At 51.9% G+C, this 24298-nt stretch overlaps 1 protein-coding gene across 3 annotated transcripts in view; it reads right to left on the bottom strand.

The window, feature by feature from the left end:
- Window positions 1-17870, bottom strand: part of Dnmt1 (DNA methyltransferase 1) — a 34763-nt gene extending 16893 nt beyond the window's left edge. Inside the window, exons 1-12 of one of the 3 annotated variants that reach the window (XM_070002307.1) lie at window positions 17721-17870; window positions 10267-10303; window positions 8558-8665; window positions 7953-8163; window positions 7439-7514; window positions 6356-6437; window positions 4850-4884; window positions 4431-4503; window positions 3625-3656; window positions 2081-2162; window positions 940-974; window positions 127-202 (exon numbers count right to left, since the gene is read on the bottom strand). In XM_070002307.1, the coding sequence (XP_069858408.1) occupies window positions 127-202; window positions 940-974; window positions 2081-2162; window positions 3625-3656; window positions 4431-4503; window positions 4850-4884; window positions 6356-6437; window positions 7439-7514; window positions 7953-8163; window positions 8558-8665; window positions 10267-10303; window positions 17721-17800 (927 nt within the window). In that variant the 5' untranslated portion in view covers window positions 17801-17870. Of the gene's footprint in view, window positions 1-126; window positions 203-939; window positions 975-2080; window positions 2163-3624; window positions 3657-4430; window positions 4504-4849; window positions 4885-6355; window positions 6438-7438; window positions 7515-7952; window positions 8164-8557; window positions 8666-10266; window positions 10304-11584; window positions 11657-17720 lie in introns of those variants that run through there. The other 2 variants (XM_070002308.1, XM_070002309.1) reach the window with 2 other exon arrangements.
- Between the last annotated feature and the right edge of the window lie 6428 nt (window positions 17871-24298).

The raw sequence follows: 24298 nt of genomic DNA, 5'->3' as shown, positions 1-24298 counted from the left end.
AGCGCAAGCACGAAGGGCTGAGTGTGAGGTTCAAGGGGCAGAGCACTTTTCTACTAAGTCCAAAAGGCCCGAGTTCAAATCCCTATGCTGCCAAGATTTAAAAAAGAATCAAGAATGTTGCCTTACACTCTCACGGGTGGCTCTTGATGCAGATGTGTGTGGAGTTGGTCGCTTTTCCGGTCTCGTTTTCCGTTTGGGAGTCCTGGCCAAGTGAGCAAATACTTAAATGTGAGCTGGGAAAAACGCGTTGCCCTTCTTGGACCCAAAATGTCAAATAACTATCTCGCTATCAACAAGCAAAGCAATTGGGACTGGGACTGTGGCTCAGTGGTAGAGTGCCGGCCGAGCATGCGTGAAGCCCTGGGTTCCATTCCTCAGCACCACAGACACAGAAAAAGCCAAAGGTGGCGCTGTGGCTCAAGTAGTAGAGTGCTCGCCTTGAGCAAAAGCAGCTCAGGGACAGCGCCCAGGCCCTGGGTTCAAGCCCCAGGACTGGCAAGAAAAAAAAAACAGGCAGAGCAACTCGCTGGGGAGGTGAGGGTGGCTCACGTCTGGAAGTTCAAAGCCAGGCTGGGGCAGAAAAATTGGGACTTCATCTCCCAAAATATCCAGCCAAAAGCCAGAGCGAAGTGTGGCTCACGTGGCGGAACATCCACCAAGCGAGCCAAGCCAAGCTCAAGGCTTAGTTCCAACCCTGGTAACTGCACAACCCATTCCCCCCGCCCCCCAAAATACGTATGGTCTTTCCGGCACCCTCCCTGACGTGGAGAAAAGCGGGTCCTCGGGTTGCGGCACCCACGAGATTGCGCAGACGTGGAGGGAAGCAGGCGTGGAGTACCGCTTGGTCCTGCCTCACCCTCATAGCACTACCGTTATCCCCAGAAAACTCCCATCACCCCACATTTCCCGAATGCCAAACATAGCACCCCAATCACTTACACGTCCCTGAGTTGACTCTTAGGCTTCTTTTCATCCTGCCAGGGGAAAAAGGGAGGTGGAGACAGAGGAAAAGGTCAGATTCCAACACAGCGGAGAACTGGAGGCAAGGAGAGCAGAGGCCTGGGAGCCTAAGGCTGAGCACCGGGCTCCCAGCGCCATCCATTAGTCTCCGACCCAAAAAGCAGTAACTAGAACCTTCCACGATCTCCAACACTGCCAAAAAGTATTAGTTTATTGCCAGTCCTGGGGATTGAACTCAGGACCTGGGTGATGGCCCTGAGCTTTTGCTCAAGGCTAGTGCCACTTCCAGCTTTTTCTGTGTATGTGGTACTGAGGAATTGAACCCAGCCAGGAAGTTTTTAAGAGTTCTGTGCTGGGCACTGGTGGCTCTCATCTAATCCTGGCTATGGACGAGTCAGACCTGAAGATCACAGTTCAAAGCCAGCCAGGGCCCCAAGTCTGTTAAGATTCACTGGGCACTGGTGGCTCACGCCTATATCTTAGCTACTCAGGAGGCTAAGATTTGAGGATCGCAGTTTGAAGTCAGCCAGGGCAAGAAAGATCACGAGACCAAGCACCAGAAAACAGGAAGTAGTGCTCAAGGGGGTAGAGTGGCTCAAGGAGGTAGAGTGCTAGCCTTGAGCAAGAGAGATCAGGGACAGTGACGAGGCTCTGAGTTCAAATCCCACAGCCAACCACCACCACCACCAACAAAAAGTCAATGGTAGGCAAAAGGCCAAGATCAATGCTCACAGTCCTCCACCGCGAGACAGGACTACCAGCTGCATCGATGGCCCCCAGATGTACCAGCTGTGGCCAGAGCCCAACGCCTCCCCAGCCTTGGGGGAGACTGTTCCCTTCATGCTACCAGCTGAAGACCATGGCCAGCAGGGGGCGTAAGAGAGCAGAACCCCCAGGCTCTGAGGCCACTAGGGCTGTGAGCTGACCACACTAGGTACGTGGGGCACTGACACCCACAGTCCCCAGTGACCCCAGGGGACATCAGGTGAACCATGTCTACAACTGCCACAGTGTGCGGGGCTAGATGTGAACACAGAACCCTGCCCTACATGTTTTTTTCCCTCCCAGTCAAGTAAGAATCTCTATAAAGCAGAGCGAAGGGAAAACAAAAGCCTCCAACCTTGACATCCGGGTCATCTTCCTCCATCTGTGCGTCTGTTCCTGGACTGGCTTCTCGGTCTGGCTCCTCCAATTTAGGCGTTCTGCAGAAACCAAGAACACGAGGCAGCGAGTGACTCAGTGGGCTCCTTCCTCATCCATCTTCGTCCAAGGAAGCCCCCGAGCTCTCTTGTATTACGACCCCATCATAGAGATCACAGGATGATTAGTGTGGTGTTGGGTTGTTTGTTCTGCCGGTCCGGGACTTGAATTCAGGACCCGGGCGCTGTCCCTTAGTTTTGTGCTCACGGCCAGCAATCTACCACTTGAGCCACAACACTTCTGTCCTCGGGTGGTTCAGTGGAAGTAAGTCTCACAGGCTTTCCTGCTCAGGCTGGCTTTGAACCAGGAGCCTCAGATCTCAGCCTCCTGAGTAGGATTACAGGCATGAGACACTGTCACCTGTCTAGAGCCCCAATATTGCTTCAGCCAATTTTAACAGAGGCTCAAAAATACATGTGTGGGCTGGGAAGGTGGCTCAGTGGTAGAGCGCTTGCCTTGCATGCAGTGAGGCCCTGGGTTCGATTCCTCAGCACCACATGAGCAGAAAAGGCCGGAAGTGGTGCTGTGGCTCAAGTGGTAGAGCGCTAGCCTTGAGCTGAAGAGCTGAGGGACAGCGCCCAGGCTCAGAGTTCAAGCCCCACAACCAACAGAAGAAAAAGGAGATAGTGGCATAGTGGTGGCAGGCATAGTGGTGCATCCCTGTAATCCCAGCACACAGGCGGCGGAGCAAGGAAGATCGCCCTAGCTGTGTCTTACTTGATTTGCCCCAGCTGGCCTCAATCACAATCCTTCCAATCTGCCTCTGAGTAGCTGGGTTAGAGTGTGAGCCCTGACTCCTCTGAACATTAAGGGTTTTGTTACTCCCTTTTCCCTCCTCCCCCGCCCTCCCCCCCCCCCCCCCCCCGCAGGGGCTTAGAACCCACCCATCCTTTTACCAGGTCTTCACGTTAGCAATGAAACCTCAACAAAGCACAAAGCTAAGCCAAGTGCTGGTGCCTCGTGCCTGTAACCCCAGCGGCTCATGAGGCCGAGATCTGAGAATAGCAGTGTGAAGCCAACCTGGTTAAGAAAAGCCCATGAGACCCAGCTCCACTACCTACACCAAAAAAAGCTGGAAGTGGAGCTGCGGCTCCAGTGGCAAAGTGCCAGCCTTGAGCAAAAAGGTCTAGGGACAACGCACAGGCCCTGAGTTCAAGCCCTAGGACAGACAGGCTGCAGACAGACCGACCCACAGGCTGCAGACAGACCGACCCACAGGCTGCAGACAGACCGACCCACAGGCTGCAGACAGACCGACCCACAGGCTGCAGACAGACCGACCCACAGGCTGCAGACAGACCGACCCACAGGCTGCAGACAGACCGACCCACAGGCTGCAGACAGACCGACCCACAGGCTGCAGACAGACCGACCCACAGGCTGCAGACAGACCGACCCACAGGCTGCAGACAGACCGACCCACAGGCTGCAGATAGAGCGCAGAAGTAGGTTAACTAGACTTACAGCTGTTGGACAGGACTTTCGAGGCTTTCCTCCTAGGAGAAAAGAAAAGGCTAGATGAGTTTCTTCCATTGCCAAACTGACCCATCGAGACAGGACCCAAGTCCCTATCCTCTCTCTGGCAGTCAGGACTGGCTGTCACAAGACAATCTTTTTTTTGGTCCGGTCGTGGGCCTGAACTCTGGGCCTGGGCGCTGTCCCTCAGCTCTTCAGCTCAAGGCTAGCGCTCGACCACTTGAGCCACAGCGCCACTTCCGGCTTTGTTCTTTTTGCTTATGTGGTGGCTGAGGAATCGAACCCAGGGCCTCAGGCATGCAAGGCAAGCGCTCTACCACTGAGCCACCTTCCCAGCCCCACAATCCTTTTGGTGGAGTGAGATGGGCAATTAAAAATATTCTTAGATGGTTAGAAGCTGGTGGCTTCTGCCTCTCATCCTAGCTACTCAGGAGGCTGAGATTTGAGGAACTCGGTTCAAAGGCAGCCTGGGCAGGAACGCCCTTGAGACTCATCTCCAATTAGCCAGAGAAAACTGAAAGTGGCGCTGTGGCTCAAGTGGTAGGGCACTAGCCTTTGAGCTGAAGAGTTCAGGGACAGCGCCCGGACCTGGAGTTCAAGACCCATGAATGACCCCCAAAAAAGAAAAGAAAACCTGACTTTGCCCCTGGTGACCTTGAATGGCCATCTGACCCAGTCATACGCCATTCCCAGCCATCCTGAAGGTCATTTCCTCCCACCCTTACTCCAATAGCCAAAGGGGGCCTGGAGGACACTCAGGTGGGGTGGACAACACTTGGGGTGCCAGGCTTTACTTTGATGCTCATCTCCGGGTCCCCGGCGGCTTCTGGAGCAGTCTCCACTTCTGCTGCAGGACTCTCAGCGCCTCTGAACACAAAGCACCAAGCACTTGTCACACTTAAAACACCCCCAGAAAATGCACCCCATCTCTTCCCAGCGGTCATCCCAGACCCCCCTCCCCTCCCCAGGAGTCTCAGGGCTCGTATGCGGCAACCGTTCAATAGCCTCTGACCACAAATTCCCCTGGGACACAACTCCTGCTTTACAACCAAGGGGAGGAATGTGACCCCAAAACTCAGCTTATTAACAGGCCTATGATGGAAAAACTCACTAGCAACCCTCGCAAACCCTCCAGAACATTTCCATACCCAAAATGATACAATGCACAAAATGAAAATAAAATGAACAGCCAAAGAATAGGAATGATACTTACGATTCCATGGATGTAACTCTACGCCTCTTCTCCTCCTGTGCAGAGAGGGGGAGGAGGGAGGGGAGGGGAGGAAAAACAGAAAAGAAATTGATTTTAAAGGAAGAGCAGGGCCAAAAGCAGGAGTTAAATGTAAACGAAGCTGGAAGCTGGGCAGAGTAATGCATGCCTTTAATCCCAGCATGCAGGAGGCGGAAGGAAGGTAGGAAAATCATTTGGAAGCCAATCTGAACTGATACAACAACTATTCAGGGAATACACATCATGAAGTTAGGAACATGTAGGAGAGGAGGGGTGTATACTCTAAAGCTATCAGCCTGGGTTTTACTCATTTTTTTTGGGGGGGGGGGGAAGTCCGGTCGTGGGGCCTGAACTCTAGGCCTGGGCGCTGTCCCTCAGCTTTTCAGCTCCAGGCCAGCGCTCTACCACTTGAGTTACAGCTCCACTTCCGGCTTTTTTCTTATGTGGTGCTGAGGAATGGAACCCAGGGCCTCAGGCATGCAAGGCAAGCCCTCTACCACTGAGCCAACTTCCCAGCCCCTTTACTCATTTTTTTTTGGTGTTTTTGGTTGCTTTTTTTGAGGGTGGTTCATGGGGCTTGAACTTGGGACCTGGACGCTGGCTCTGAGCTTTGGTGCTCAAGGCTAGTGCTCTACCAACTTGAACCACAGCTCAACTTCTGGTTTTTAGTAGTTCACTGGAGACAGAATTTCCTGGCCTTTCCTGCCTAGGGTGGCTTCAAACCAGTGACCCTCAGATCTACAGATGTGAGCATCAGTGCCCAGCTTCCCTGAGAGTCTTGACCTTGGGTGTCCTGGGTGAAGCTCATGGGTAAAGCTGAGAGGGAGCTCAGTGGTTGGGCACACACTTAGCACACACAAGCTGCTGGGGTTCAATTCTCAGAACCCCAATAAACAAGCACTGTTATGAAGTGCTAGAGCAATCCTAGGCTGGGGGCCCGGCGCTAGCAATTGAGCAGCGACTATCAAGTGGGAGGCCAGGAGTTCAAGCCCCAGGATCACCACGAGAATAAAGGGGAAGCCGGGCGCTGGTGGCTCACGCCTGTAATCCTAGCTACTCAGGAGGCTGAGATCTGAGGATTGAGGTTCAAAGCCAGCCCGGGCAGGAAAGACTGAGACTTATCTCCAATAAACCACTCAAAACCAGAAGTGGCGCTGTGGCTCAAGTGGTAGAAGGCTAGACTTGAGCACAGTGACTCAGGGACAGTGCCCAGGCCCCGAGTTCAAGCACCATAACCTACCAAAAAAAAAAATTCAATTGGTCCTTCAGACTGAGCTATGCCAGCACTCAGCTCTCCCCGGCCCCAGTTCAAGCATCCAGGTCTGCCTTGTGCACCGAGCCCGTCCACTCCCCAGAATGCCTTCCCTGCACATACCCCCAGATGCGCATGCGCACCCTGCACTGCCCTCCCTGGGGAAAGCGACTGCATGCTGGCCTCCTGGCCAGACCCCGCACAAGAAGCACCCCGAGTGGACAAGGACAGCGCACCTGATCGTGTTCCTCTTCTTCCATTGACTCGGGTTCTGATTTCAGACTTTCAGATTCCTCCAGGGGTTTCCGCTTGGTGGGGCTGTGGCAAATGCGGAGCGATGAGCTCAGAAACCCCAGCCCTCCACCGAGCCCCACCACCAACCCCCAAACCCATGTCCCGAGCCTCGGTGTCAGCACGTGCAACACGCCTAGTTAACCCTTCAATGGCAGGCTGACTACCATCACCGTGTCCCAAGTGCCCAAGTGAGCGTGATAAAGGCCTCGTGGTAGCTCATGCCTTAAATCCTAGCTACACAGGAGGCTCAGATCTGAGGATCATGGGTTCAAAGCCAGGCTGGGTAGAAAAGCCTGGCACTAGTATCTGCTACAAACTGCTAAGAAGCCTGAAGGGCAGGTGGGGCTCAAATGGCAGAACGCCAACCTTGAGTGAAAAGGCTAAAAAGAACAGCAGGAAGGGAGCACCAGCGGCTCACATCTGTCAACCTAGATACTCAGAGGAGATCTGAGGATCGCGGTTCAAAGCCAGCCCCACAAGAAAGTCTATGAGACTAGTCTCCCATGAACCACCAGAAAACCCAAAGTGGCGCTGTGGCTCAAAGTGGTAGAGCACTCTCCTTGAGCAAAAAGAGCTCAGAGACAGCTCCCAGGCCCCAAGTTCAAGCCCCACGACCAACATAAAAAATATAGATAGATGAGCTAGGACTGTGGCTTAGTAGTAGAGTGCTTGCTTAGCAGCATGCACAAAGCCTTGGGTTCGATTCCTCAGCACTACATAAACAGACAAGGCCAGATCTGATGCTGTGCTCCAAGTGGTAGAATGCTAACCTTGAGCAGAAAAAAAGATTCTCAGGGACAATGCCCAGGCCCCAAGTTCAAGTCCCAGGATTGGCAAAAAAAAGGCTCAGATAGCATCTAGGCCCCTAGTTCAAGCCCCAATACAAGCGCGCACGCACGCACGCACACACACACACCACACACACACACCACACACACAAAAATTCTGCACAGTATGGAAGTCATTCATGCTGATTACATCCAACAAGGCCTAAGCAATCAATGCCCCATTCAATCAATACTGACGCCTTTGAGAAATGAGATGTGATCGAGGTCTGCCTGGTAGTCCTCCTTGTAACCACGGAGCTGGATGGGGTTTCCGCTATGTAAAAGAAAGCAAGGAAGAAGACACCATTAGGAACAGACAAGTGCACAGACATGGGCTACTTCAAGACCAAGCTACTGAAGAAAACCAGGAACCTGGCCAATAAGCGGTCTTAAGAGTTAGGTTTTGTGTTTTTAAGATTAAGGGTCACAGTGTGGCCCAGGCTGGCTTTAAATTTGTGATCCTCCTACCTTAGCTTCCCAAGTGCCGGGATTACAGGCATGTGCCACCAAGCCCGGCATACCCTTCCATCCCTACCCCACCCCCACCCCCACTTCAAGCAATCAGTTTACCAATTCCTGAGCTGAAATTCACTAACCCTGGGTCTTCCCTACTCCCATCCTTATCCTCTACCACCCAGAGTCATTCATCCCAGGCTGACTGTCCGCTCCGAGCCGTAGCCTGCGAGGGTAAGAACAGGTCAAGTGGCCTTACGCTTCGTCTCCAAATCGGTCTTGCTTCTACGGGGTGTCCGAGCTTTAGAAGTGGGAGCTGGGGGCGTATTTGGCTCGGTCATTCCCCTTCTCCGGCCTTCTCGATTCCGATTTTCTAGATAGCCATTCGTTTGTCGACTGAATGTGTGAGCTCCGTTCTCCAAGGACAAATCTTTATTTAAAAGGGATTTGACTTTAGCCAGGTAGCCCTCCTACAGCGGGAAAGGATAATTTAGCAGTGAATGCAAACAAGTGACGTCACGAGGCGACAGCTCGCTCCCTTAGAATTCGCAGGCAGCAGGGCGAGCGCGGCGCTTTCTGCCTGTCTTGGTTTTGGTCAGTCATGGGGTGTCATCTCAGGGCCTGGGCGCTGTCCCTGAGCTTTTGTTCTCAAGGCTAGCACTCTACCGCTTTCAGCCACGGCCCCACTTCCGATTTTCTGGTGGTTAATAGAGATAGGAGTCTTACAGACTTTCCTGCCCAGGCTGGCTTCGAACCTTGATCCTCAGATCTCAGCCTCCTGAGTAGCTTAGAGGTGTGAGCCACCCAGTGCCTGGCCAGGGAGAGCTCTTGGTGGAAGTCAGGAGGCCAAGAACACACTCTTACCTCAGATAATTCTTCCTTATGCAATTTGGTTTCCAAATCACACAACTGATTCTTTATTTCGGTTTGCAGAAATTCGTGCAAGAGATTCAATTTCTCCTTCACGCACTCCTAAGGGAAGGACACAGGTGTGAACAGTCCTCAACTGCTAACAAATCCGCGAACAAGACGCATACTCAAGAAACTAAGCTGCCTTCAAGGCCAGTGACCTAACAGGAGTTAACATCGTGTCAGCCACAAAATCCAATGCAGGCCCAGCAACGTGGCTCACACCTGTAATCCTAGCTACTCAAGAGGATTAGATCTGAACATGGCAGTTCAAAGCCAGCCCCAGTAGGAAAGGCCATAAAGCTTATCTCCAATTATCAACAAAAAGCCACACTTGAATCTGTGGTTCAAGTGGTACAACCAGCTTTGAGCAAAACAGCCAAGGAAAAGGGGCCAGGCCCCAAGTTCAAGCCCCAGTACAGGCACGAGCACACATGCACACACGCATGCACACATGCACACACTCAGCCCTGTAACAACAAACTCATATGCAAAATAGTCTAAAAATTGTGTTCATATTCCAAGTTTTTTTCTGGTCCTGGAGCTTGAACTCGGGACCAGGGTACTGTTCCTGAGTTCCTTTTGCTCAAGGCTAGCACATCACCTGAGCCACAGTGCCACTTCCAGCTTTTCTGTGATTAATTGGCGATTAGAGTCTCAAGAACTTTCCTGCCTAGGCTGGCTTGCACCTGTGATCCTTAGACCTCAGCCTCCTGAGTAGGATTACAGACGTGAGCCATCGCCTCCTAGCCTAAGTGTCTGGGTGCTGCTTAATGTTTTTTGCTCCAGACTAGTGCCCTACCACTTAGAGCCACGGCACCACTGCCCTAAGTCTTTTTCTTGTTCTTATTCCCTAAAGCCACAGCAGAAAGTGACATGATATTTACATTATACAGTATGTTTAAGCAAATCACCTAGAGATGAGTTTTTTAAAGTGTACAGGAAAAAGGGCAAGTATGGCCAAAATAGGATGTTCCTATTTTCACACATGTTGACAATGAGCCCAGTGCTGTGGGCTCACGCCTGTAATCCCAGACACTTAGAAGGCTGAGATCTGAGGATCAAGGTTTGGAGCCAGTCTGATCAGCAAAGTCCATGAAAACTCACTTAACTAGCAAGAAGCCAGAAGGAGAGCTGTAGCTTAGAGTGGGTGTCAGCAATGAGTTAAAAAACAGCAAGAAGGGCTGGGAAGGTGGCTCAGTGGTAGAGCGCTTGCCTTGCATGCATGAGGCCCTGGGTTCAATTCCTCAGCACCACATAAGCAAAAAAAAAGCCAGAAGTGGCGCTGTGGCTCAAGTGGTAGAGCGCTAGCCTTGAGATGAAGAGCTGAGGGGCAGCGCCCAGGCCCAGAGTTCAGGCCCCACAACCGGACCCAAAAAACAAACAAACAGCAAGAACACGAGACCCGAGTTCCAGCCCCAGTGTTGGCAAAAGAAAAAAAGAAATTTATGGGGCTGGGAAGGTGGCTCAATGGTAGAGTGCTTGCCTTGCATGCATGAGGCCCTGGGTTCGATTCCTCAGTACCACATACACAGAAAAAGCCAGAAGTGGTGCTGTGGCTCAAGTGGTAGAGCGCTCGCCTTGAGCGCAAGAGCTGAGGGACCAGAGTTCAGACCCCACGACTGACAAAAAATAAATAAGTAATTAAAAAAAAAATAGCTTACCTTTTCTGTTAAGCTGTCTCTTTCCAAGTCTTTGAGCCTGGGGGAAAGGAAATGGAAAAACACTGGTTATCAACTTCATTTATCTTTGAGAATCAATACTACAACTTTCAAGACTTTCCTGGTTTTGCAGAAGGTACATCCCACTGTTGAGGTCCTTCTACCAGTGGATATCAATCAGACCTACTGAGGCTTTTTCCTGTTAGGTCTGATAAGCATGCAAAAGGCTGTGGCAAGTGTTACAATGAGTGCACTAGCGCCACCCTGAGGGGACCGAAGGAACTGACAGCTGACCACGGCAGAACCACAAGTATTGAGATGGGCGAGTCAGGCCTCTAGGGCCAGCAGTTGGGTATGCTGCCGCACAGGGCAGCTGGAGATGAAGTTACAAAAGGTGGCTTGTGCCTGTCATCCTAGCTACTCAGGAGGCTGAGGTCTGAGGATCGCAGTTCAAAGCCAGCCCAGGCAGGAAAGTCCATGACTCTTACCTCCATTAAAAATCTGCAAGTAGTGCTGTGGCTCAAAGTGGTAGAGCGCTAGCCTTGAGCCAAAGAGCTCAGGAACAGAACCCAGGCCCAGAGTTCAAGCCCCATGACAAAAAAAAAAAAAAAAAAGATTCCATCTCCAAAGCATCTGAAGGTGTGGGTTCAAGGGGTTGAGAATCTGCCTAGGAAGCTTGACTCAGTACCACCCAAAAAATAAGCCAGGCACTGGTGGCTCACGCCTGAAATCCCAGCTACTCAGGAGGCGGAGATCTAAAGATCACAGTTCAAAGCCAGCTAAGGAAGGAAAAGTCCATGAGACTCTGATCTCCAATGAACCACCAAAAACCAGAAGGGGAGCTGTGTATCAAAGTGGTAGGGTGCTAGCCTTGAGTGAAAACGCTCAAGGCCAATACCTAGGCCCTGCGTTCAAGCCCTAGTGGGGAGGGAATCAATGCAGTGTTTTTAGTTAGACTTGATTTGTAAGGGAAAAATAGAGAAGGGGCAGACAATGAGGAAGAGACCGGAAAGTGGCATAGAAATGGCAGAAGCTGCCTGCAGACAGTGCAGCAAACAAGTCTAACCAGCTGGATTGGTGTCTGGTGTTTGGAATGAAGGTGCCCTGGGCAGGGACCAGGCTAGTGACATCTCTGGATCCAGGGCCCAGCAGCCACACAGACCAGGAGCTCAGTGATCTTTAGCTGAAGGGCAGCGAGCTCTGGCTGGCCTTTGTAGACGATTAAGCACCATCGGCCAGGTCAGCCTGGCACCTGAGGAAGCCCAGGGTCCGTGCCAGGCCAGCGTCACAGAGCGGACCCAGCTTCCTACTTCCTACTCACATTTGTGCCCGTCTACCGTGTGCGGGTCGTTTCAGACGGCAAGCTGGGAGGCCGGATGTGGTGCCACCAGGAAGGGACCTTCTAACTTGCTGGGTGGCTGGAGAAATATTCAACTACAAACCACGTGATTACCTAGACTGCGTATCCTGGAGTCCGGAAGCCCCACAGCGACTTCCAAGAGTAGGAGTGCTGGGGGCCGCCCCCCCCCAGGGGTAGAGGGGGGTGACCTCATGTCGCACGCTCAGATCCTGGGCTCCATCCCCAACACTCAGGAGGAAGGGGGGGGGGAAATGTTTAAAAAACAACTGCAAGAAGGCCCTGGAGCACGTGGCTGGCAAAAAGTCATCGCAGCCCTGCGGCGAGCCTGAAAAGAACAGCTGCACCACGCCGCCCCTCCAGCCAGGGGCATGTCAGACTGAAATCCCACGTAGAGCAGAGCGGCTGGCGGGGTGTGCGCACGCGCAGTGCTGAGACTGAGCACAGACTGATCCCAGCCTCTCAGGGAAGGGCTCCCAGGCGAAGCCACGCCCCCGCGCCGCCAAGCCACGCCCACCAAGGGGGTAGGCCGGCCCGCCGCAGCGTCTCTCTTAAGTGCCTAAACAGTGCTTGGGGATCACCACCAAGTTCCCCCCAAAGGTCAAGTCCACTCCTCTCCCAGTGAGATTTCTGTCCTCCACCTCATGCCCAGGAGTATTAGCGGCGGAACAAAGAGAAGGATCAAATACGGGAGAACATGAAAACAACCTCAGCTCTCTCCACAGGGCCTGAGACCTCATGACTCACTCCTACTTGACATTAGTCATTTAAGAGGGGAGATAAATAGGTATAAATGGGGGGGAGGGGGGTGAAGGGGGCTGGGAATGAGGCTTAGTGATAGTGTTTGTGAAGCCCTGGGTTCAATTCCTCACCACCACATACACAGAAAGAGCTGGAAGTGGTGCTGTGGCTCAAGTGGTAGAGTGCTAGCCTTGAGCTTGGGACAGTGCCCAAGCCCCAACCAAGCCCCAGGACTGGCCCAAAAATGAATATACTTAGGCGGGGCACTGTTGGAGCACACCTATCATCCTAGCTACTCAGGAAGCTGAGATCTGAGGATGGGAGGTTTGAAATGAGGTCAGGCAGCAAAGTCTCCAACAAGACTCTAATCTCCAAATGAGCCAGCAAAACGCTGAAAGTCAAGGTTGTGGCTCAAGTGGTAGAGCACCAGTCTTGAGCAAAAAGGCTAAGGGGCAGGCCCTGAGTTCAAGCCCAGGACCAGCAAACAAAAGGTTGTATATATATGTCTGTGTGCACATGCGCAGACATATATACGCGCAAAAATTGGTAATTTACAGTTAAAGCCTGCCCAAAACAAAAGGGCAATGTTACAAAAGCACAGGGCAGAGACAACCATGTAGGCATACCCCAGTGCAGAAGCTGGCCTGGGGATCGCCCAAGAAACAGATCAAGCACCAAAGGCGGGACAGCAAGGCCAGAGACAGGAAGAGGGCGACAGTCTGAAACATAGGCTTGATAGTCTGGGGTTTGTTCCACAGCCAACAAGCCAACAACAGCACCCTGCTTTAGGGAAATTAATCTGGCCAAAGCATGTAGTATTAGATAGGAACAGATTACAAAATGGCAAGTCAACTCTTCACACCCTTAAAGCCAGCAGTACTGCTTTGAAATGTAGTCTGAGAACAGGATGGAAACTAGGGTCTCTGGCAAGCTAAGTGCAGGTTCTAACATTGAGCTGTACGCCTCCATTCTCAACCCCTGCTTAAGTCTGGCTGCCAGACTGGGGGCATGATGCAAATGGTAGAGGACCTACCTAGAAAGCTGAAGGCCCTGGTTGAAATTCCAGGGCTCACCAAAAAAAAAAAAAAAAAAAAAGGTCCGGTGCCAATGGCTCACGCCTGTCATCCTAGCTACTCAGGAGGCTGAGATCTGAGGATCTTGGTTCAAAGCCAACCCAAGCAGGAAAATCTGATGCTTACTTCAATAAACTACTCCAAAAGCAAGAAGTGGTGCTGTGGATCAAGTGGTAAAGCGCTAGCCTTGAACACAAAGAGGCTCAGGGACAGTGCCTAGTCCCTGAGTTCAAGCCCCAGGACCAGCAAAAAACATTCTAGAGGCATTTCAAAAGAAATACAAGTATGTAGTAAAGATGGAGCAGTGTGTAGTTGAAAGGTGGAGGAAGGGGAGAAAAAACCTTCCCAAAAACTAGGACCAGTTCTCAGCTTTAATCAACAAGAGATGAGAGACCAGAGCTTCCAGTCATTGCCGAATCCTGCTCACACCCTGAGAGAACAAAAAACACCCTGTTTTTTGCCAGTGCACGCTAGCCCTGAGCTTTTGCTCAAGGCTGGCTCCACTTCCAGCTTTTTTGTTACTTCATTGGAGATCAAGTCTCAAGGACTTTCCTGCCAGGGCTGGCTTTGAACCATGATCCTCAGCCTCCTGATTAGCCAGGATTACAGGTGTGAGCCACTCTTGCCTTGGAAGAGACATTCTTTCTAGGGTCTCTGCAAAGGAATGAAACCTGCAGACACTTCTGTTTCCAGCTGCTGAGACCCACCGAGGATTCCTGACACACAACTGTAAGGTAACAAATACACATGATTATTTCCGAGTGGAGGGTATGGCTCCCTAGTAGAGTATTTGAGTAGTATCTCATCATCATCAATGTCCCCCCCCTCCCCCAACACACAGACAGGTATGGCAGTGTTGATCTACAATCCAGTATTAGGGAGGCTGAGGCAGGAGGACCAAGTTTAGAGGCAGCCTGAGCAACAGAGTGAGACCCTTCTCAAAGAGAAAAATCAAACAGTAATGTACACCTCTGTTCAACACTGTAACAGTAGAATTAAACTCAAAAATGCCGGGCCCTGGTGACTCACGCTTATCATCCTAGCTACTGAGGAGGCTGAGATCTAAGGATTCCAGTTCAAAGCCAGCCTGCCAACCTGGGCAGGAATGGTCTTGAGACTAATCTCTAATGAACCACCAGAAAACCGGAAGCGGCACTGAACTGTGGCTCAAGTGGTAGAGTGCTCTCCTTGAGCTGAAGAGCACAGGGACAGCGCCCAGGACCAGAGTTCAAGCCCCACTACAGACAAAAGAAATAAATAAAGAGTAAAAGAAGCGCTGTGAAGGTGGCTCAGTGGTAGAATACTTGCCTAGCATGCATGAAGCCCTAGGTTTGATTCCTCAGTACCACATACACAGAAAAACAAGTGGAACTGTGGCTCAAGTGGTAGAGTGCTAGCCCTAGCAAAAAAAAAAAGGAAGAGGAAGCCGGTTGCCAATGGCTCACGCCTCTAATCCTAGCTACTGAGCAGGCCTAGATCTGAGGATCATGGTTCAAAACCAGCCTGGGCAAGAAAGTCTGGGAGACTCATCTCCAATGAAGCACCAAAAAAAAGTCAGTAGTAGGGCTATGGTTCAAGTGGTAGAGCACAAGCCTTGAGCACAAATGCTTAGGGACAGGGCCCAGACCCTGAGTTTTAAGCCCTAGGATTAGCACACACAAAAAAAGAAAAAGGACTAACATACCTGGACACAAAAGCTAAGGAAATGAGCCAGGTGCTGGTGGCTCATGCCTGTAATCCTAGCCACTCAGGTGGCTCAGATGTGAATTCAGCCTGGGCACCACCAGAAAACCAGAAGTGGCGCTGTGGCTCAAAGTGGTAGGTCATTAGCCTGGAATACAAATTGCTCAGAGACAGCACCCAGGTCCTGAGTTCAAGCTCCATAACTGGCAAAAAAGAACAGAACAGAAAATGGCAGGCCTCGGTGGCTCACACCCGCCATCCTAGCTACTCAGGAGGCTGAGATCTGAGGATTGCAGTTCAAAGCCAGCCCGGGCAGGAAAGTCCGTGAGACTCTGATCTCCAATAAACCATTCAGAAAACAAAGTGGCACTGCAGCTCAAGTGGTAGAGCACTTGCCTTGAGCTGAAAAGCTGAGGGACAGCGTCCAGGCCCAGAGTTCAAGCCCCAGGACCAACAACAAAAAAATACACTGCTGACCATGAGGTTGCAGGTGATGAAGACTTCTGTTCAGGGCAGATGGGGACAGGCAGGCACTCTAATGGGGACACTGGATGGGGACACTATCCCGGCGGTGCAACCAGGTGGCCCAGACCATTGATGGGCATCTAGAGGCGACAGGCACAACAGAGGGTTACAGGCAGCTCAGGATTTCATCTGCAGTGACTGTGGTCCTCTAACCTCTACCTCGGAGGGTAAAGGTAGAAAAAGTCAAGTCAGCTTTGCCCTATTCCACACCCACTCTAGTGGCAGGAGAGGTAGAGTGCAAGGCTTTTGAGACCCAGCTTAAATCTCACAGAATGACAAGAAAGCTGTAATAATCGCAAAGGTTAAATCAGCTGTATAGAAATGACAGTAATAAGCAGGGTAGTAATAAGCCCGGTACTAGTGGCGCACACCTGTAATTCTAGCCACTCAGGAGACTGAGGATCAGAGGATTGCCGTTCGAAGCCAGCCCAAGGAGAAAAGTCCCTGTGAGGGCTGGAAATGTGGCTTAGTGGTAGAGTGCTTGCCCAGCATGCATGAAGCCCTGGGTTCAATTCCTTAGTACCACATCAACAGAAAAAGCCGGAAGTGGCATTGTGGCTCAAGTGGTAGAGTGCTAGCCTTGAACAAAAGAAGCTCAGGGACAGTGCCTAGGCCCTGAGTTCAAGCCCAAGAATGGAGAAAAAAAGCCGAATGGGCCAGGGGGTGTCAAGAGTGGACAACTTCAAAAGACTCCATTTCAAGATTAAGAGGAAATAAAAAGATCTGGCCAGGCGCTGGTGGCACATTTCTGTAATTCTAGCTACTCAGGAAGCTGAGATATGAGGATCGCAGTTCAAAGCCAGTCTGGGCAAGAAAATCCATGAGACTCTTATCTCCAACTCACCACCAGAAAGCCAGAAGTGGTGCTGTGGCTCAAGTGGTAGAGCACTAGCTTTAAGAAAAAGGCTCAGGACAAAAAAAAAAATCTGTGTAGCTTGCTGCTATAATGCTTGCCTGGCGTGGACCAGGCTCTCCGTCAGAACCACAGTATGTTAAGAAAAAAAAGTTTAAATCAAAACACCATCCCCACCCCCACTTCATTCCCCAAGGCCCCAAACCAGAGCCAGCCTGGCACAAAGACAGCCACCACCAAACTTAAGAAAAGGGTAGAAAATAGGTGCGGTAAATACGGTGCAGGGCTATCCAGACCCAGGCAGGGCTCTGAGTGACTAATGCACCAGGCTCTGGCAAAACAAGTCTCTAGGACTGATTTGTAAGGGGAGGCCGGATCCATCTTCCCGCCAACTCTTCGGCACAGAAAACCCCCCATAGAAACCACACTTGCTAAGAATTCGAAGGGGGGGGGGGCGGGAGAGGAAGCCATGATGGTGGAGGGCATCCTCTCCCCCTCGATCTGCCCACTGTGTACATACTAAACAACAGCTGCGGGTTCTCACAGGTTCGGCTTCCTTGGGATCCCAAGGAACGTGGGCCCCCATTGACCAAGAAGGGCCCCTGGGCCTGCAAGCACCAAGCACCATGCATGCACCGTGCCTGCTCCAGGCACCACCCTGCTCCCCTGCAAAGATCGTGGTGCCACGGGGGTACAAGGAACCCCACCCCTCCCACACACGCTGCCCCGGGGTGTGGGGGAGCCAGGCCAGGCACCGGAAGTGGAAGCCCCGAGGATGGGGGCTCCAGGGGACTGCAGAGCTGCCCACTTCCTGCGCGTCGGGGCAGGCGATCCCGCACAGCAAGCTCCCTCTCTCCGGGAACCATCACAAGCAAATCCCCTCCCGCACCCCCAGTCCCACGGCAACCAGGTGCCCGTGGTTATGTCCTTTTGGTTGTTTTTTGTTGTTGTTGTTTTGCTTTTTTGGCGCCAAATGGCCAAGGAGGGAAAAACGGCGGGACCGGAAGCTCCATCCTGCGCGCCGCCAACCGCTGCGCGCCTCGCAGGGCCACACTGCGCATGCGTGCCCGCCTGTCAGCGGAGGCCGCCGGCCGCGGGGAAGGCGGGGGGGGGGGGGGGGGAGGAAAGACCCCCCCCTTACACCGCACCCCGGCCCGGCCTCGGCCTCTTCCCGTCTCCGCGTCCCCTCGACCCCCCTTTTCTTTCTCCCCTGCTGATCACCTACCGCCTACGGACATCTTCGGGGAGGGAGATGGCCGGGGTGGCCAAGGCGGGCACTCGGGCCGGGGCGGTTCGGGCCGGCATCTTCTCCGAAGCTGCACGGGACGCGGCGGCGGCGGCGGCGGCGGCAACAGCGCTGGAGGCCTGAGGTTTTTTCGCGCGGAAACCAACTGGGAGGGGCGGCGAGCGGAGGCCGCCTGTACCACCCGGGCCCCGCGCGCGGGGGGGACGGCCGGACGTACCACGCCGGAGCCGCGCGCTCTACTACATAGGGACTGACTGGGAGCGGAGTGGTGCGCATGCGCCGAATGGGCGCGACTCCCCCTTCCCAGCGCAGCGCCATGGTTTCGCCCAAGCTTTGCCAACACTGTTGTCTATGGGAAGGGGAGGGGGGCGGGGAGACACGCGCCCGGGCCGCCTGAGACATTCATTCATTCCTTTGCTCATTCTAAACATCATACTGGAAACCCCAGCCGCTCTGGGGGGAGGAGGTAGCCTCAAAAGCCCTCAGTTCCAATCCACCTTCAGCCTCTGTGTTCAGCATCTGACCTTGAGCAGGTCCTTGGCACTGTGTAAAAAATCTAGCCTGTTAAATAGAACCTCCACCAGAAGAGAGAGGTTTAGAATCCATCTCGCCCTGCAGGGGAGGCCGGGGACCACGCTCACTCACGGTCAGTGGGTCCAGTTTCACGTTAGAACGGGAGATAATGCATCACTTCCAATACGAAACTACATATTCAGATTGAGCGCTGTAGGTTCTGCCTGTAATCCTAGCTACTCAGCAGGCTGAGATAGAAGGATTGTGGTTCAAATTGTGTGGTGGTGGGGATCCGAGATTCTCATCTCCAGTTAGCCACCAAAAAGCTGCAAGTACAGCATGGTTCTAGTGATAAAGAGCTAATAATTGGAAAAAAGAAAAAAAAAAAAGGACATTGCCCAGGCCCTAAATTCCAGACCCTAGACCATCACAACAACAAAACCATACTATCCAATTTTTTTTTGGGGGGGGGGTCTGGGCCTGGGCACTGTCCCTCAGCTCTTCAGCTCAAGGCTAGCGCTCTACCACTTGAGCCACAGCACCACTTCCAGCTTTTTTCTTATGTGGTGCTGAGGAATCAAACCCAGAGCCTCGAGCATGCAAGGCAAGTGCTCTACCACTGAGCCACCTTCCCAGCCCCTATCCAATTCTTTTAAACATACATTCCTCAGCCCAGTCAGAAGAAAAAAAATCCCCTGTACCCTACCCACACCATTCTGCTTACCTTGTGGCTCTATAGCATTCAAATGTCCAAGATCCTTTTTGATATGTGAGCCAGTACAGGGGCTTGAACTCAGCCTCATACAGAGCCCTTAGCTGTTTTACTCCAGGCTGGTACTCTACCTCTTGAACCACACCTCTCCTTCCAGTTTTTTGTTTTGTTTTGGGCTGATTTATCAGAAATAAGTGTGTCAAGGACTTTCCTGCCTAGGCTGACTTCCAACCAAGATGGGTCATAGCATACTGAGTAGCTAGGATTATAAGCATGAGCCACCAGCACTTAGCTCCAAGACTCTTTCATCCACTCTTTTTATCCTGGTACAGAGGAAGACAGACTTGCTGCAGAAGACCAGACAACCATCTCAAGCTATGACTTTCAATAAAACTTTATTAACAAAAAGCCAGATGTAGTTAGTTACCAGTTCAGTTACTATCTGAGCATGGAAAGGGCCTAATGCTGGTGAGTTAATAAAGCTGCTCTCTCTAGCTGGGAAGGTGGCTCAGTGGTAGAGCGCTTGCCTTCCATGCATGAGGCCCTGGGTTCCATTCCCCAGCACCACATAAGCAGAAAAAGCTAGAGTTTAGGCCCCACGACTGGCAAAAAAAAAAAAAAAAAAAAAAAGCTGTTCTCTGCCCCCCACCATAGTGTCATTTCTGTTCTACATAGGGAAACTGAGGCCCAAGTGGATCAGGTTGCAAAAGTAGGTCTGTCTTCAGTCCCTGTGTTGCCTGCCTTAGTTCATTCATCTGACCAGTAGAAATTCCAAAGGTAAGAATAAAACTCCATGGTAGGGGTATAGCTCAGTGGTAGAGAACTTGCCCTGCAGACCAGAGGCCCAGAGTTCTAACCCCAGCATCCCAAGACCATAGGTGGGGGAGAAGAGGGGAAGGGGAAGGAGAGAAAGGAGGGGAAAGGGGAAGAAAAGGGGAAGGAGAGAAAGGAGGGGAAGGGGGAAGGAGGGGAGAGGGGGAAGGGATGGGGGGAAGAAAGCAATGCAATAGAGACAAACATTCAAACCCTGGCAGACCCAGAGAAAGGCAAAGGAAGAGAGTCAATAGGAAAACAAGGGCCTGGGACATCATGGTTCAAGTGGTATAGCACTTTTCTACAGAATGGGAAGTCCCAAGTTCAAATCAGTCCCAAGTTCATGGCTCACACCGGTAGTCTTAGCTACTCATGCAGCTGAGATGTGAGAATTGTGCTTTGAAGGCAGGATGGACAAGCCAAGCCTGTGAATAATCTTCAATTCACCAACAACCAAAAAGCCAGAAGTGACGCCAGGTGCTGCTGGTGGCTCACCTGTCATCCTAGCTGCTCAAGAGGCTGAGATCTGAGGATCATGGTTCAAAGCCAGCCTGGGCAGGAAAGCCCTTGAGACTCTTATCGCCAATAAACCACCAGAAAATCAGAAGTGGCGCTGTGGCTCAAGTGGTAGAGCGCTTGCCTTGAGCTGAAAAGCTGAAGGACAGTGTCCAGGCCCAGAGTTCAAGCCCCTGACTGATCAAAAAAAACCCACAGAAGTGGAGCTGTGGCTGGAGTGGTAGAGCGCCAGCTTTGAACGAAGAAAGGACAGCAGTGTGCAGATCCTGAGTTTAAGCTCCAGGACCAACACACACACACACACACACACACACACACACACACACACACACACACACACACACACACACACACACACACACACACACACACACACACACACACACACACACACACACACAAGGTAGCTGGGGGGGAGGGGGGAGAGGCTAGAAGAGAAAGGAAGGGAGCCGAGAACAGGCACAGTATAACCTGTCCTCTGGCATAATTGTCCTCACCAGCTACCCCTCCCCACCATAGCTAGGACCCACCCTTCACAGAAATGACTAGAACCTGGGCGATGAACCACCAGCACCCTTTGTAGGCATTCACTGCTCCACCTGACCTGCAACCCGCCCTCCCCTCCCCCCCATTACTGCTTCCAGCTAGATCCCCAGCTGACTGAAGTCCAGGCTCCCCAAATTAGGGTTTGAGAGCTGACAGAAGGCTGGCCCGGTGTCCTGAGCCCCAAGCAGGCCAGGTGATCCGTGGCTGTAGCTCAATCAGCTACTAGCTGGTCTCTGGTACCCCAAGTAAGGCTTGTCACAGCCCCAGAACTGGGGTCCAGCACCAAGACCCTCCCTGCCCCACCCCAGCACTTGGGTCTGACTCAACCATCCTCCATTTCATCTCTCACCCTTCAACTGTACCCCAGAAGTTCCCCCAGGCTCAGCTGGACACCTTGTAAATCTGGCCTACCTACGCAGGAGGCTGAGATAGGAGGATCGCGTTCCAAGCCCTCTTGAGCAGCCAACTCTGAGACTCTGGATCTCCCACCAATCACTTAAAAGCCGGAAGTGGCAATCGGGCTCAAGTGATAGAATGGCCAGTCTTGAGCACAAAAAAGTTCAGGGACAGCACCCAGGCTCTGAGCTCAAATCAAGGCCCAGGTCAAACACACACACACACACACACACACACACACACACACACACACACACACACACACACACACACACACACACACACACACACACACACGCACCCAGGCTCTGAGCTCAAATCAAGGCCCAGGTCAAACACACACACACACACACACACACACACACACACACACACACACTCCTCCATACAGGCCCAGGACATACACACACACACACTCCTCTCCATACAGGCCCAGGACACACACACACACACACACACACACACACACACACACACGGAACCCCCAAGTCCTTCTCTGCAGTGTGCTGGGCACAGCTAGAGCTTTGTGGGGCCCTTGAGCCAGCCTAGGGCCCCCCATAACCACCATGGATGGTAGAGAGCCCGTAAGTGTCCCCTTCAATGTCCAGGCCCAAGGCTCACAGCCCTTCCCCTGAACCAGCCCTGCCTCCTTCCCAAATTCCCACCTTCCTCCTCTCCTGAGATCCTCCTGCTCCTCCTCCTCTTCACATGTCACGAGGACCCCTCCCTCCTTCCATCACCCCCAACGTGCCCCCTAGATGACTGCTAGATGGCTCCCCCAGAGCCTAACAAGGAACCCACACCTACCAGACACAAAAGAGCTTCCTTCCTTTCCTACAAGGCCCTGAAATCCCTATGGCTATTCGGTGGACAAAGGAGTTGACAAGACACTTAACCAAAAGGAATGAAGTGAGCCAGCCTGTCTGGAAAACGGCTCAAGTTCCTTAGTCAGAGGGGAAATGCGGCAAGCAAGCCTCAGTTCCCCCGCTTTCCCTACACACACACCCAATTCCCCGCCCCCAGCTCCCAGGCTTGTGACCACGCCGGCCCCACCCCAGGCCGCTTGTTTTTTAGTTTTTTAGATAAAGTCTAATAAGGGTTCTGTTTTATTTCGAATAAGATCTAGTGGTTATTTTGTTTTTGCTTTGGGGTGCGTGTGTACTGGGGCTTGAACTCCGGACCTGGATGCCTACCCTCAGCTTTTTCACTAAAGGCTGGTGCTCAACCCCTTAAGCCACGCCTCCCCTTGTAACATTTTGGTGGTTAATTGGTGAGTAAGCGTTCCATTGACTTTAATTGGTGATTAAGACTTCCATTGATTTATCTGCCCCACTTGGCTTGGAACCTCCACCCTCATATCTCAGCCTCCTGAGTAGCTAGGATTACTGAGCTCCTGGTCTTTTTCGGTGCTGATCTCAAACCACGACTTTCCTATCTCCTCTCCTCCTAAGCAGAAGCAATTACAGGAATATGCCACCATGCTTGGCCTTTTTTGGAGATAGCAGCATCTCCCTAGGTAATCTAGGCTGGCCAGGAATTCTGGATCTTCCTGCTTTTATTTTCTTTTTTTTTGGGGGGGGGGTCCAGTAGTGGGGCCTGAACTCTGGGCCTGGGTGCTGTCCCTCAGCTCTTCAGCTCAAGGCTAGCGCTCTACCACTTGAGCCACAGCGCCACTTCCGGCTTTTTTTCTTTTTGCTTATGTGGTGCTGAGGAATCGAACCCAGGGCCTCAGGCATGCAAGGCAAGCACTCTACCACTGAGCCATCTTCCCAGCCCACCACTTCTAGGTTTTTTGTGTGTGTGTGTGTATATTTGTTTTTTTTTGTTGTTGTTTGTTTTTTTTTTTTGCCAGTCGTGGGGCCTGAACTCTGGGCCTGGGCGCTGTCCCTCAGCTCTTTAGCTCAAGGCTAGCGCTCTACCACTTGAGCCACAGCGCCACTTCCGGCTTTTTTTCTTTTTGCTTATGTGGTGCTGAGGAATCGAACCCAGGGCCTCATGCATGCAAGGCAAGCGTTCTACCACTGAGCCACCTTCCCAGCCCACCACTTCTAGTTTTTAAGTCATTACTTGAAGGTAAGAGTCCCACAGGGACTTTTCTGCCCTGGCTGGCTTCAAACTGTGATCCTCAGATCTCAGCCTCCTGAGTAGCTGGGATTACAAGTGTGAGCCACCAGCACCCAGCTCTCCTGGTTCTTCTTTACACGTGTGTACCACCACACTCAACTCACGCTTATAGTATTCACTGTTGTGAATACTATATATAAGGCTTTTGCTGTAAAAAAAATCCAGAAAGTAAACATATTTTCATAATTTGTTGGCCTCCAATCTACTGTGTCATGCGAGTTCAAAAGCAAACACTGAAAGATAGCTGAGTGGGCTCATGTATACTAATGAAACTGTACTAATATGTACTAATGCTCATGTATACTAATAAAACTGAGCATCAGTGTTCACACCTATAATCCTAGCTACTCAGGAGGCTGAGACCTGAGGATCATGGACTGAAGCCAGACCTGGCTAGAAACCCTGGGACACAATCTTCAATTAAGCAGCAAATGCTGGCAGGGAAAATTGTGGCTCACGTGTCAAAAGCACCAGCCTTGAATAAAAAAGTTAATTGACAATGCTCAGGCCCGAGTTCAAGCCTCAGTACACACACACACACACACACACACACACACACACACACACACACACACACACACACACACACACACACACACACACACACACACACACACACACACACACACACACACACACACACACACACACACACACACACACACACACACACACACACACACTCTGCATAATACCATTTATAGAGGTTATTATCCATCCCTCCCCACTTTCCTTCTCCATTTCAGGGAAGGGGGCTCCTCTCTTCTTCCCAAATCCCTTGTACAGACAGTCTGCCTCTAGGTCTGCTCAGACCCAGGGTCCCCCAACTATCGCCCACAGTGGCCCTAGAGAAAGCCAGTGGTTACGCTCAGAAAGGAAAAAGTTAAACAGAAGAAATTACCTACCTTCCAGGAAAACGAAGTGAAGTTACGACATT

The sequence above is a fragment of the Dipodomys merriami genome, unplaced genomic scaffold, assembly GCF_024711535.1.
Source record: "Dipodomys merriami isolate MVZ:Mamm:240054 unplaced genomic scaffold, mDipMer1.0.p SCAF_6, whole genome shotgun sequence".
NCBI lineage: Eukaryota > Metazoa > Chordata > Mammalia > Rodentia > Heteromyidae > Dipodomys > Dipodomys merriami.
The sequence above is the reverse complement of the archived record's forward strand: the minus strand, read 5'-3'. Positions and strand labels throughout refer to the sequence as shown.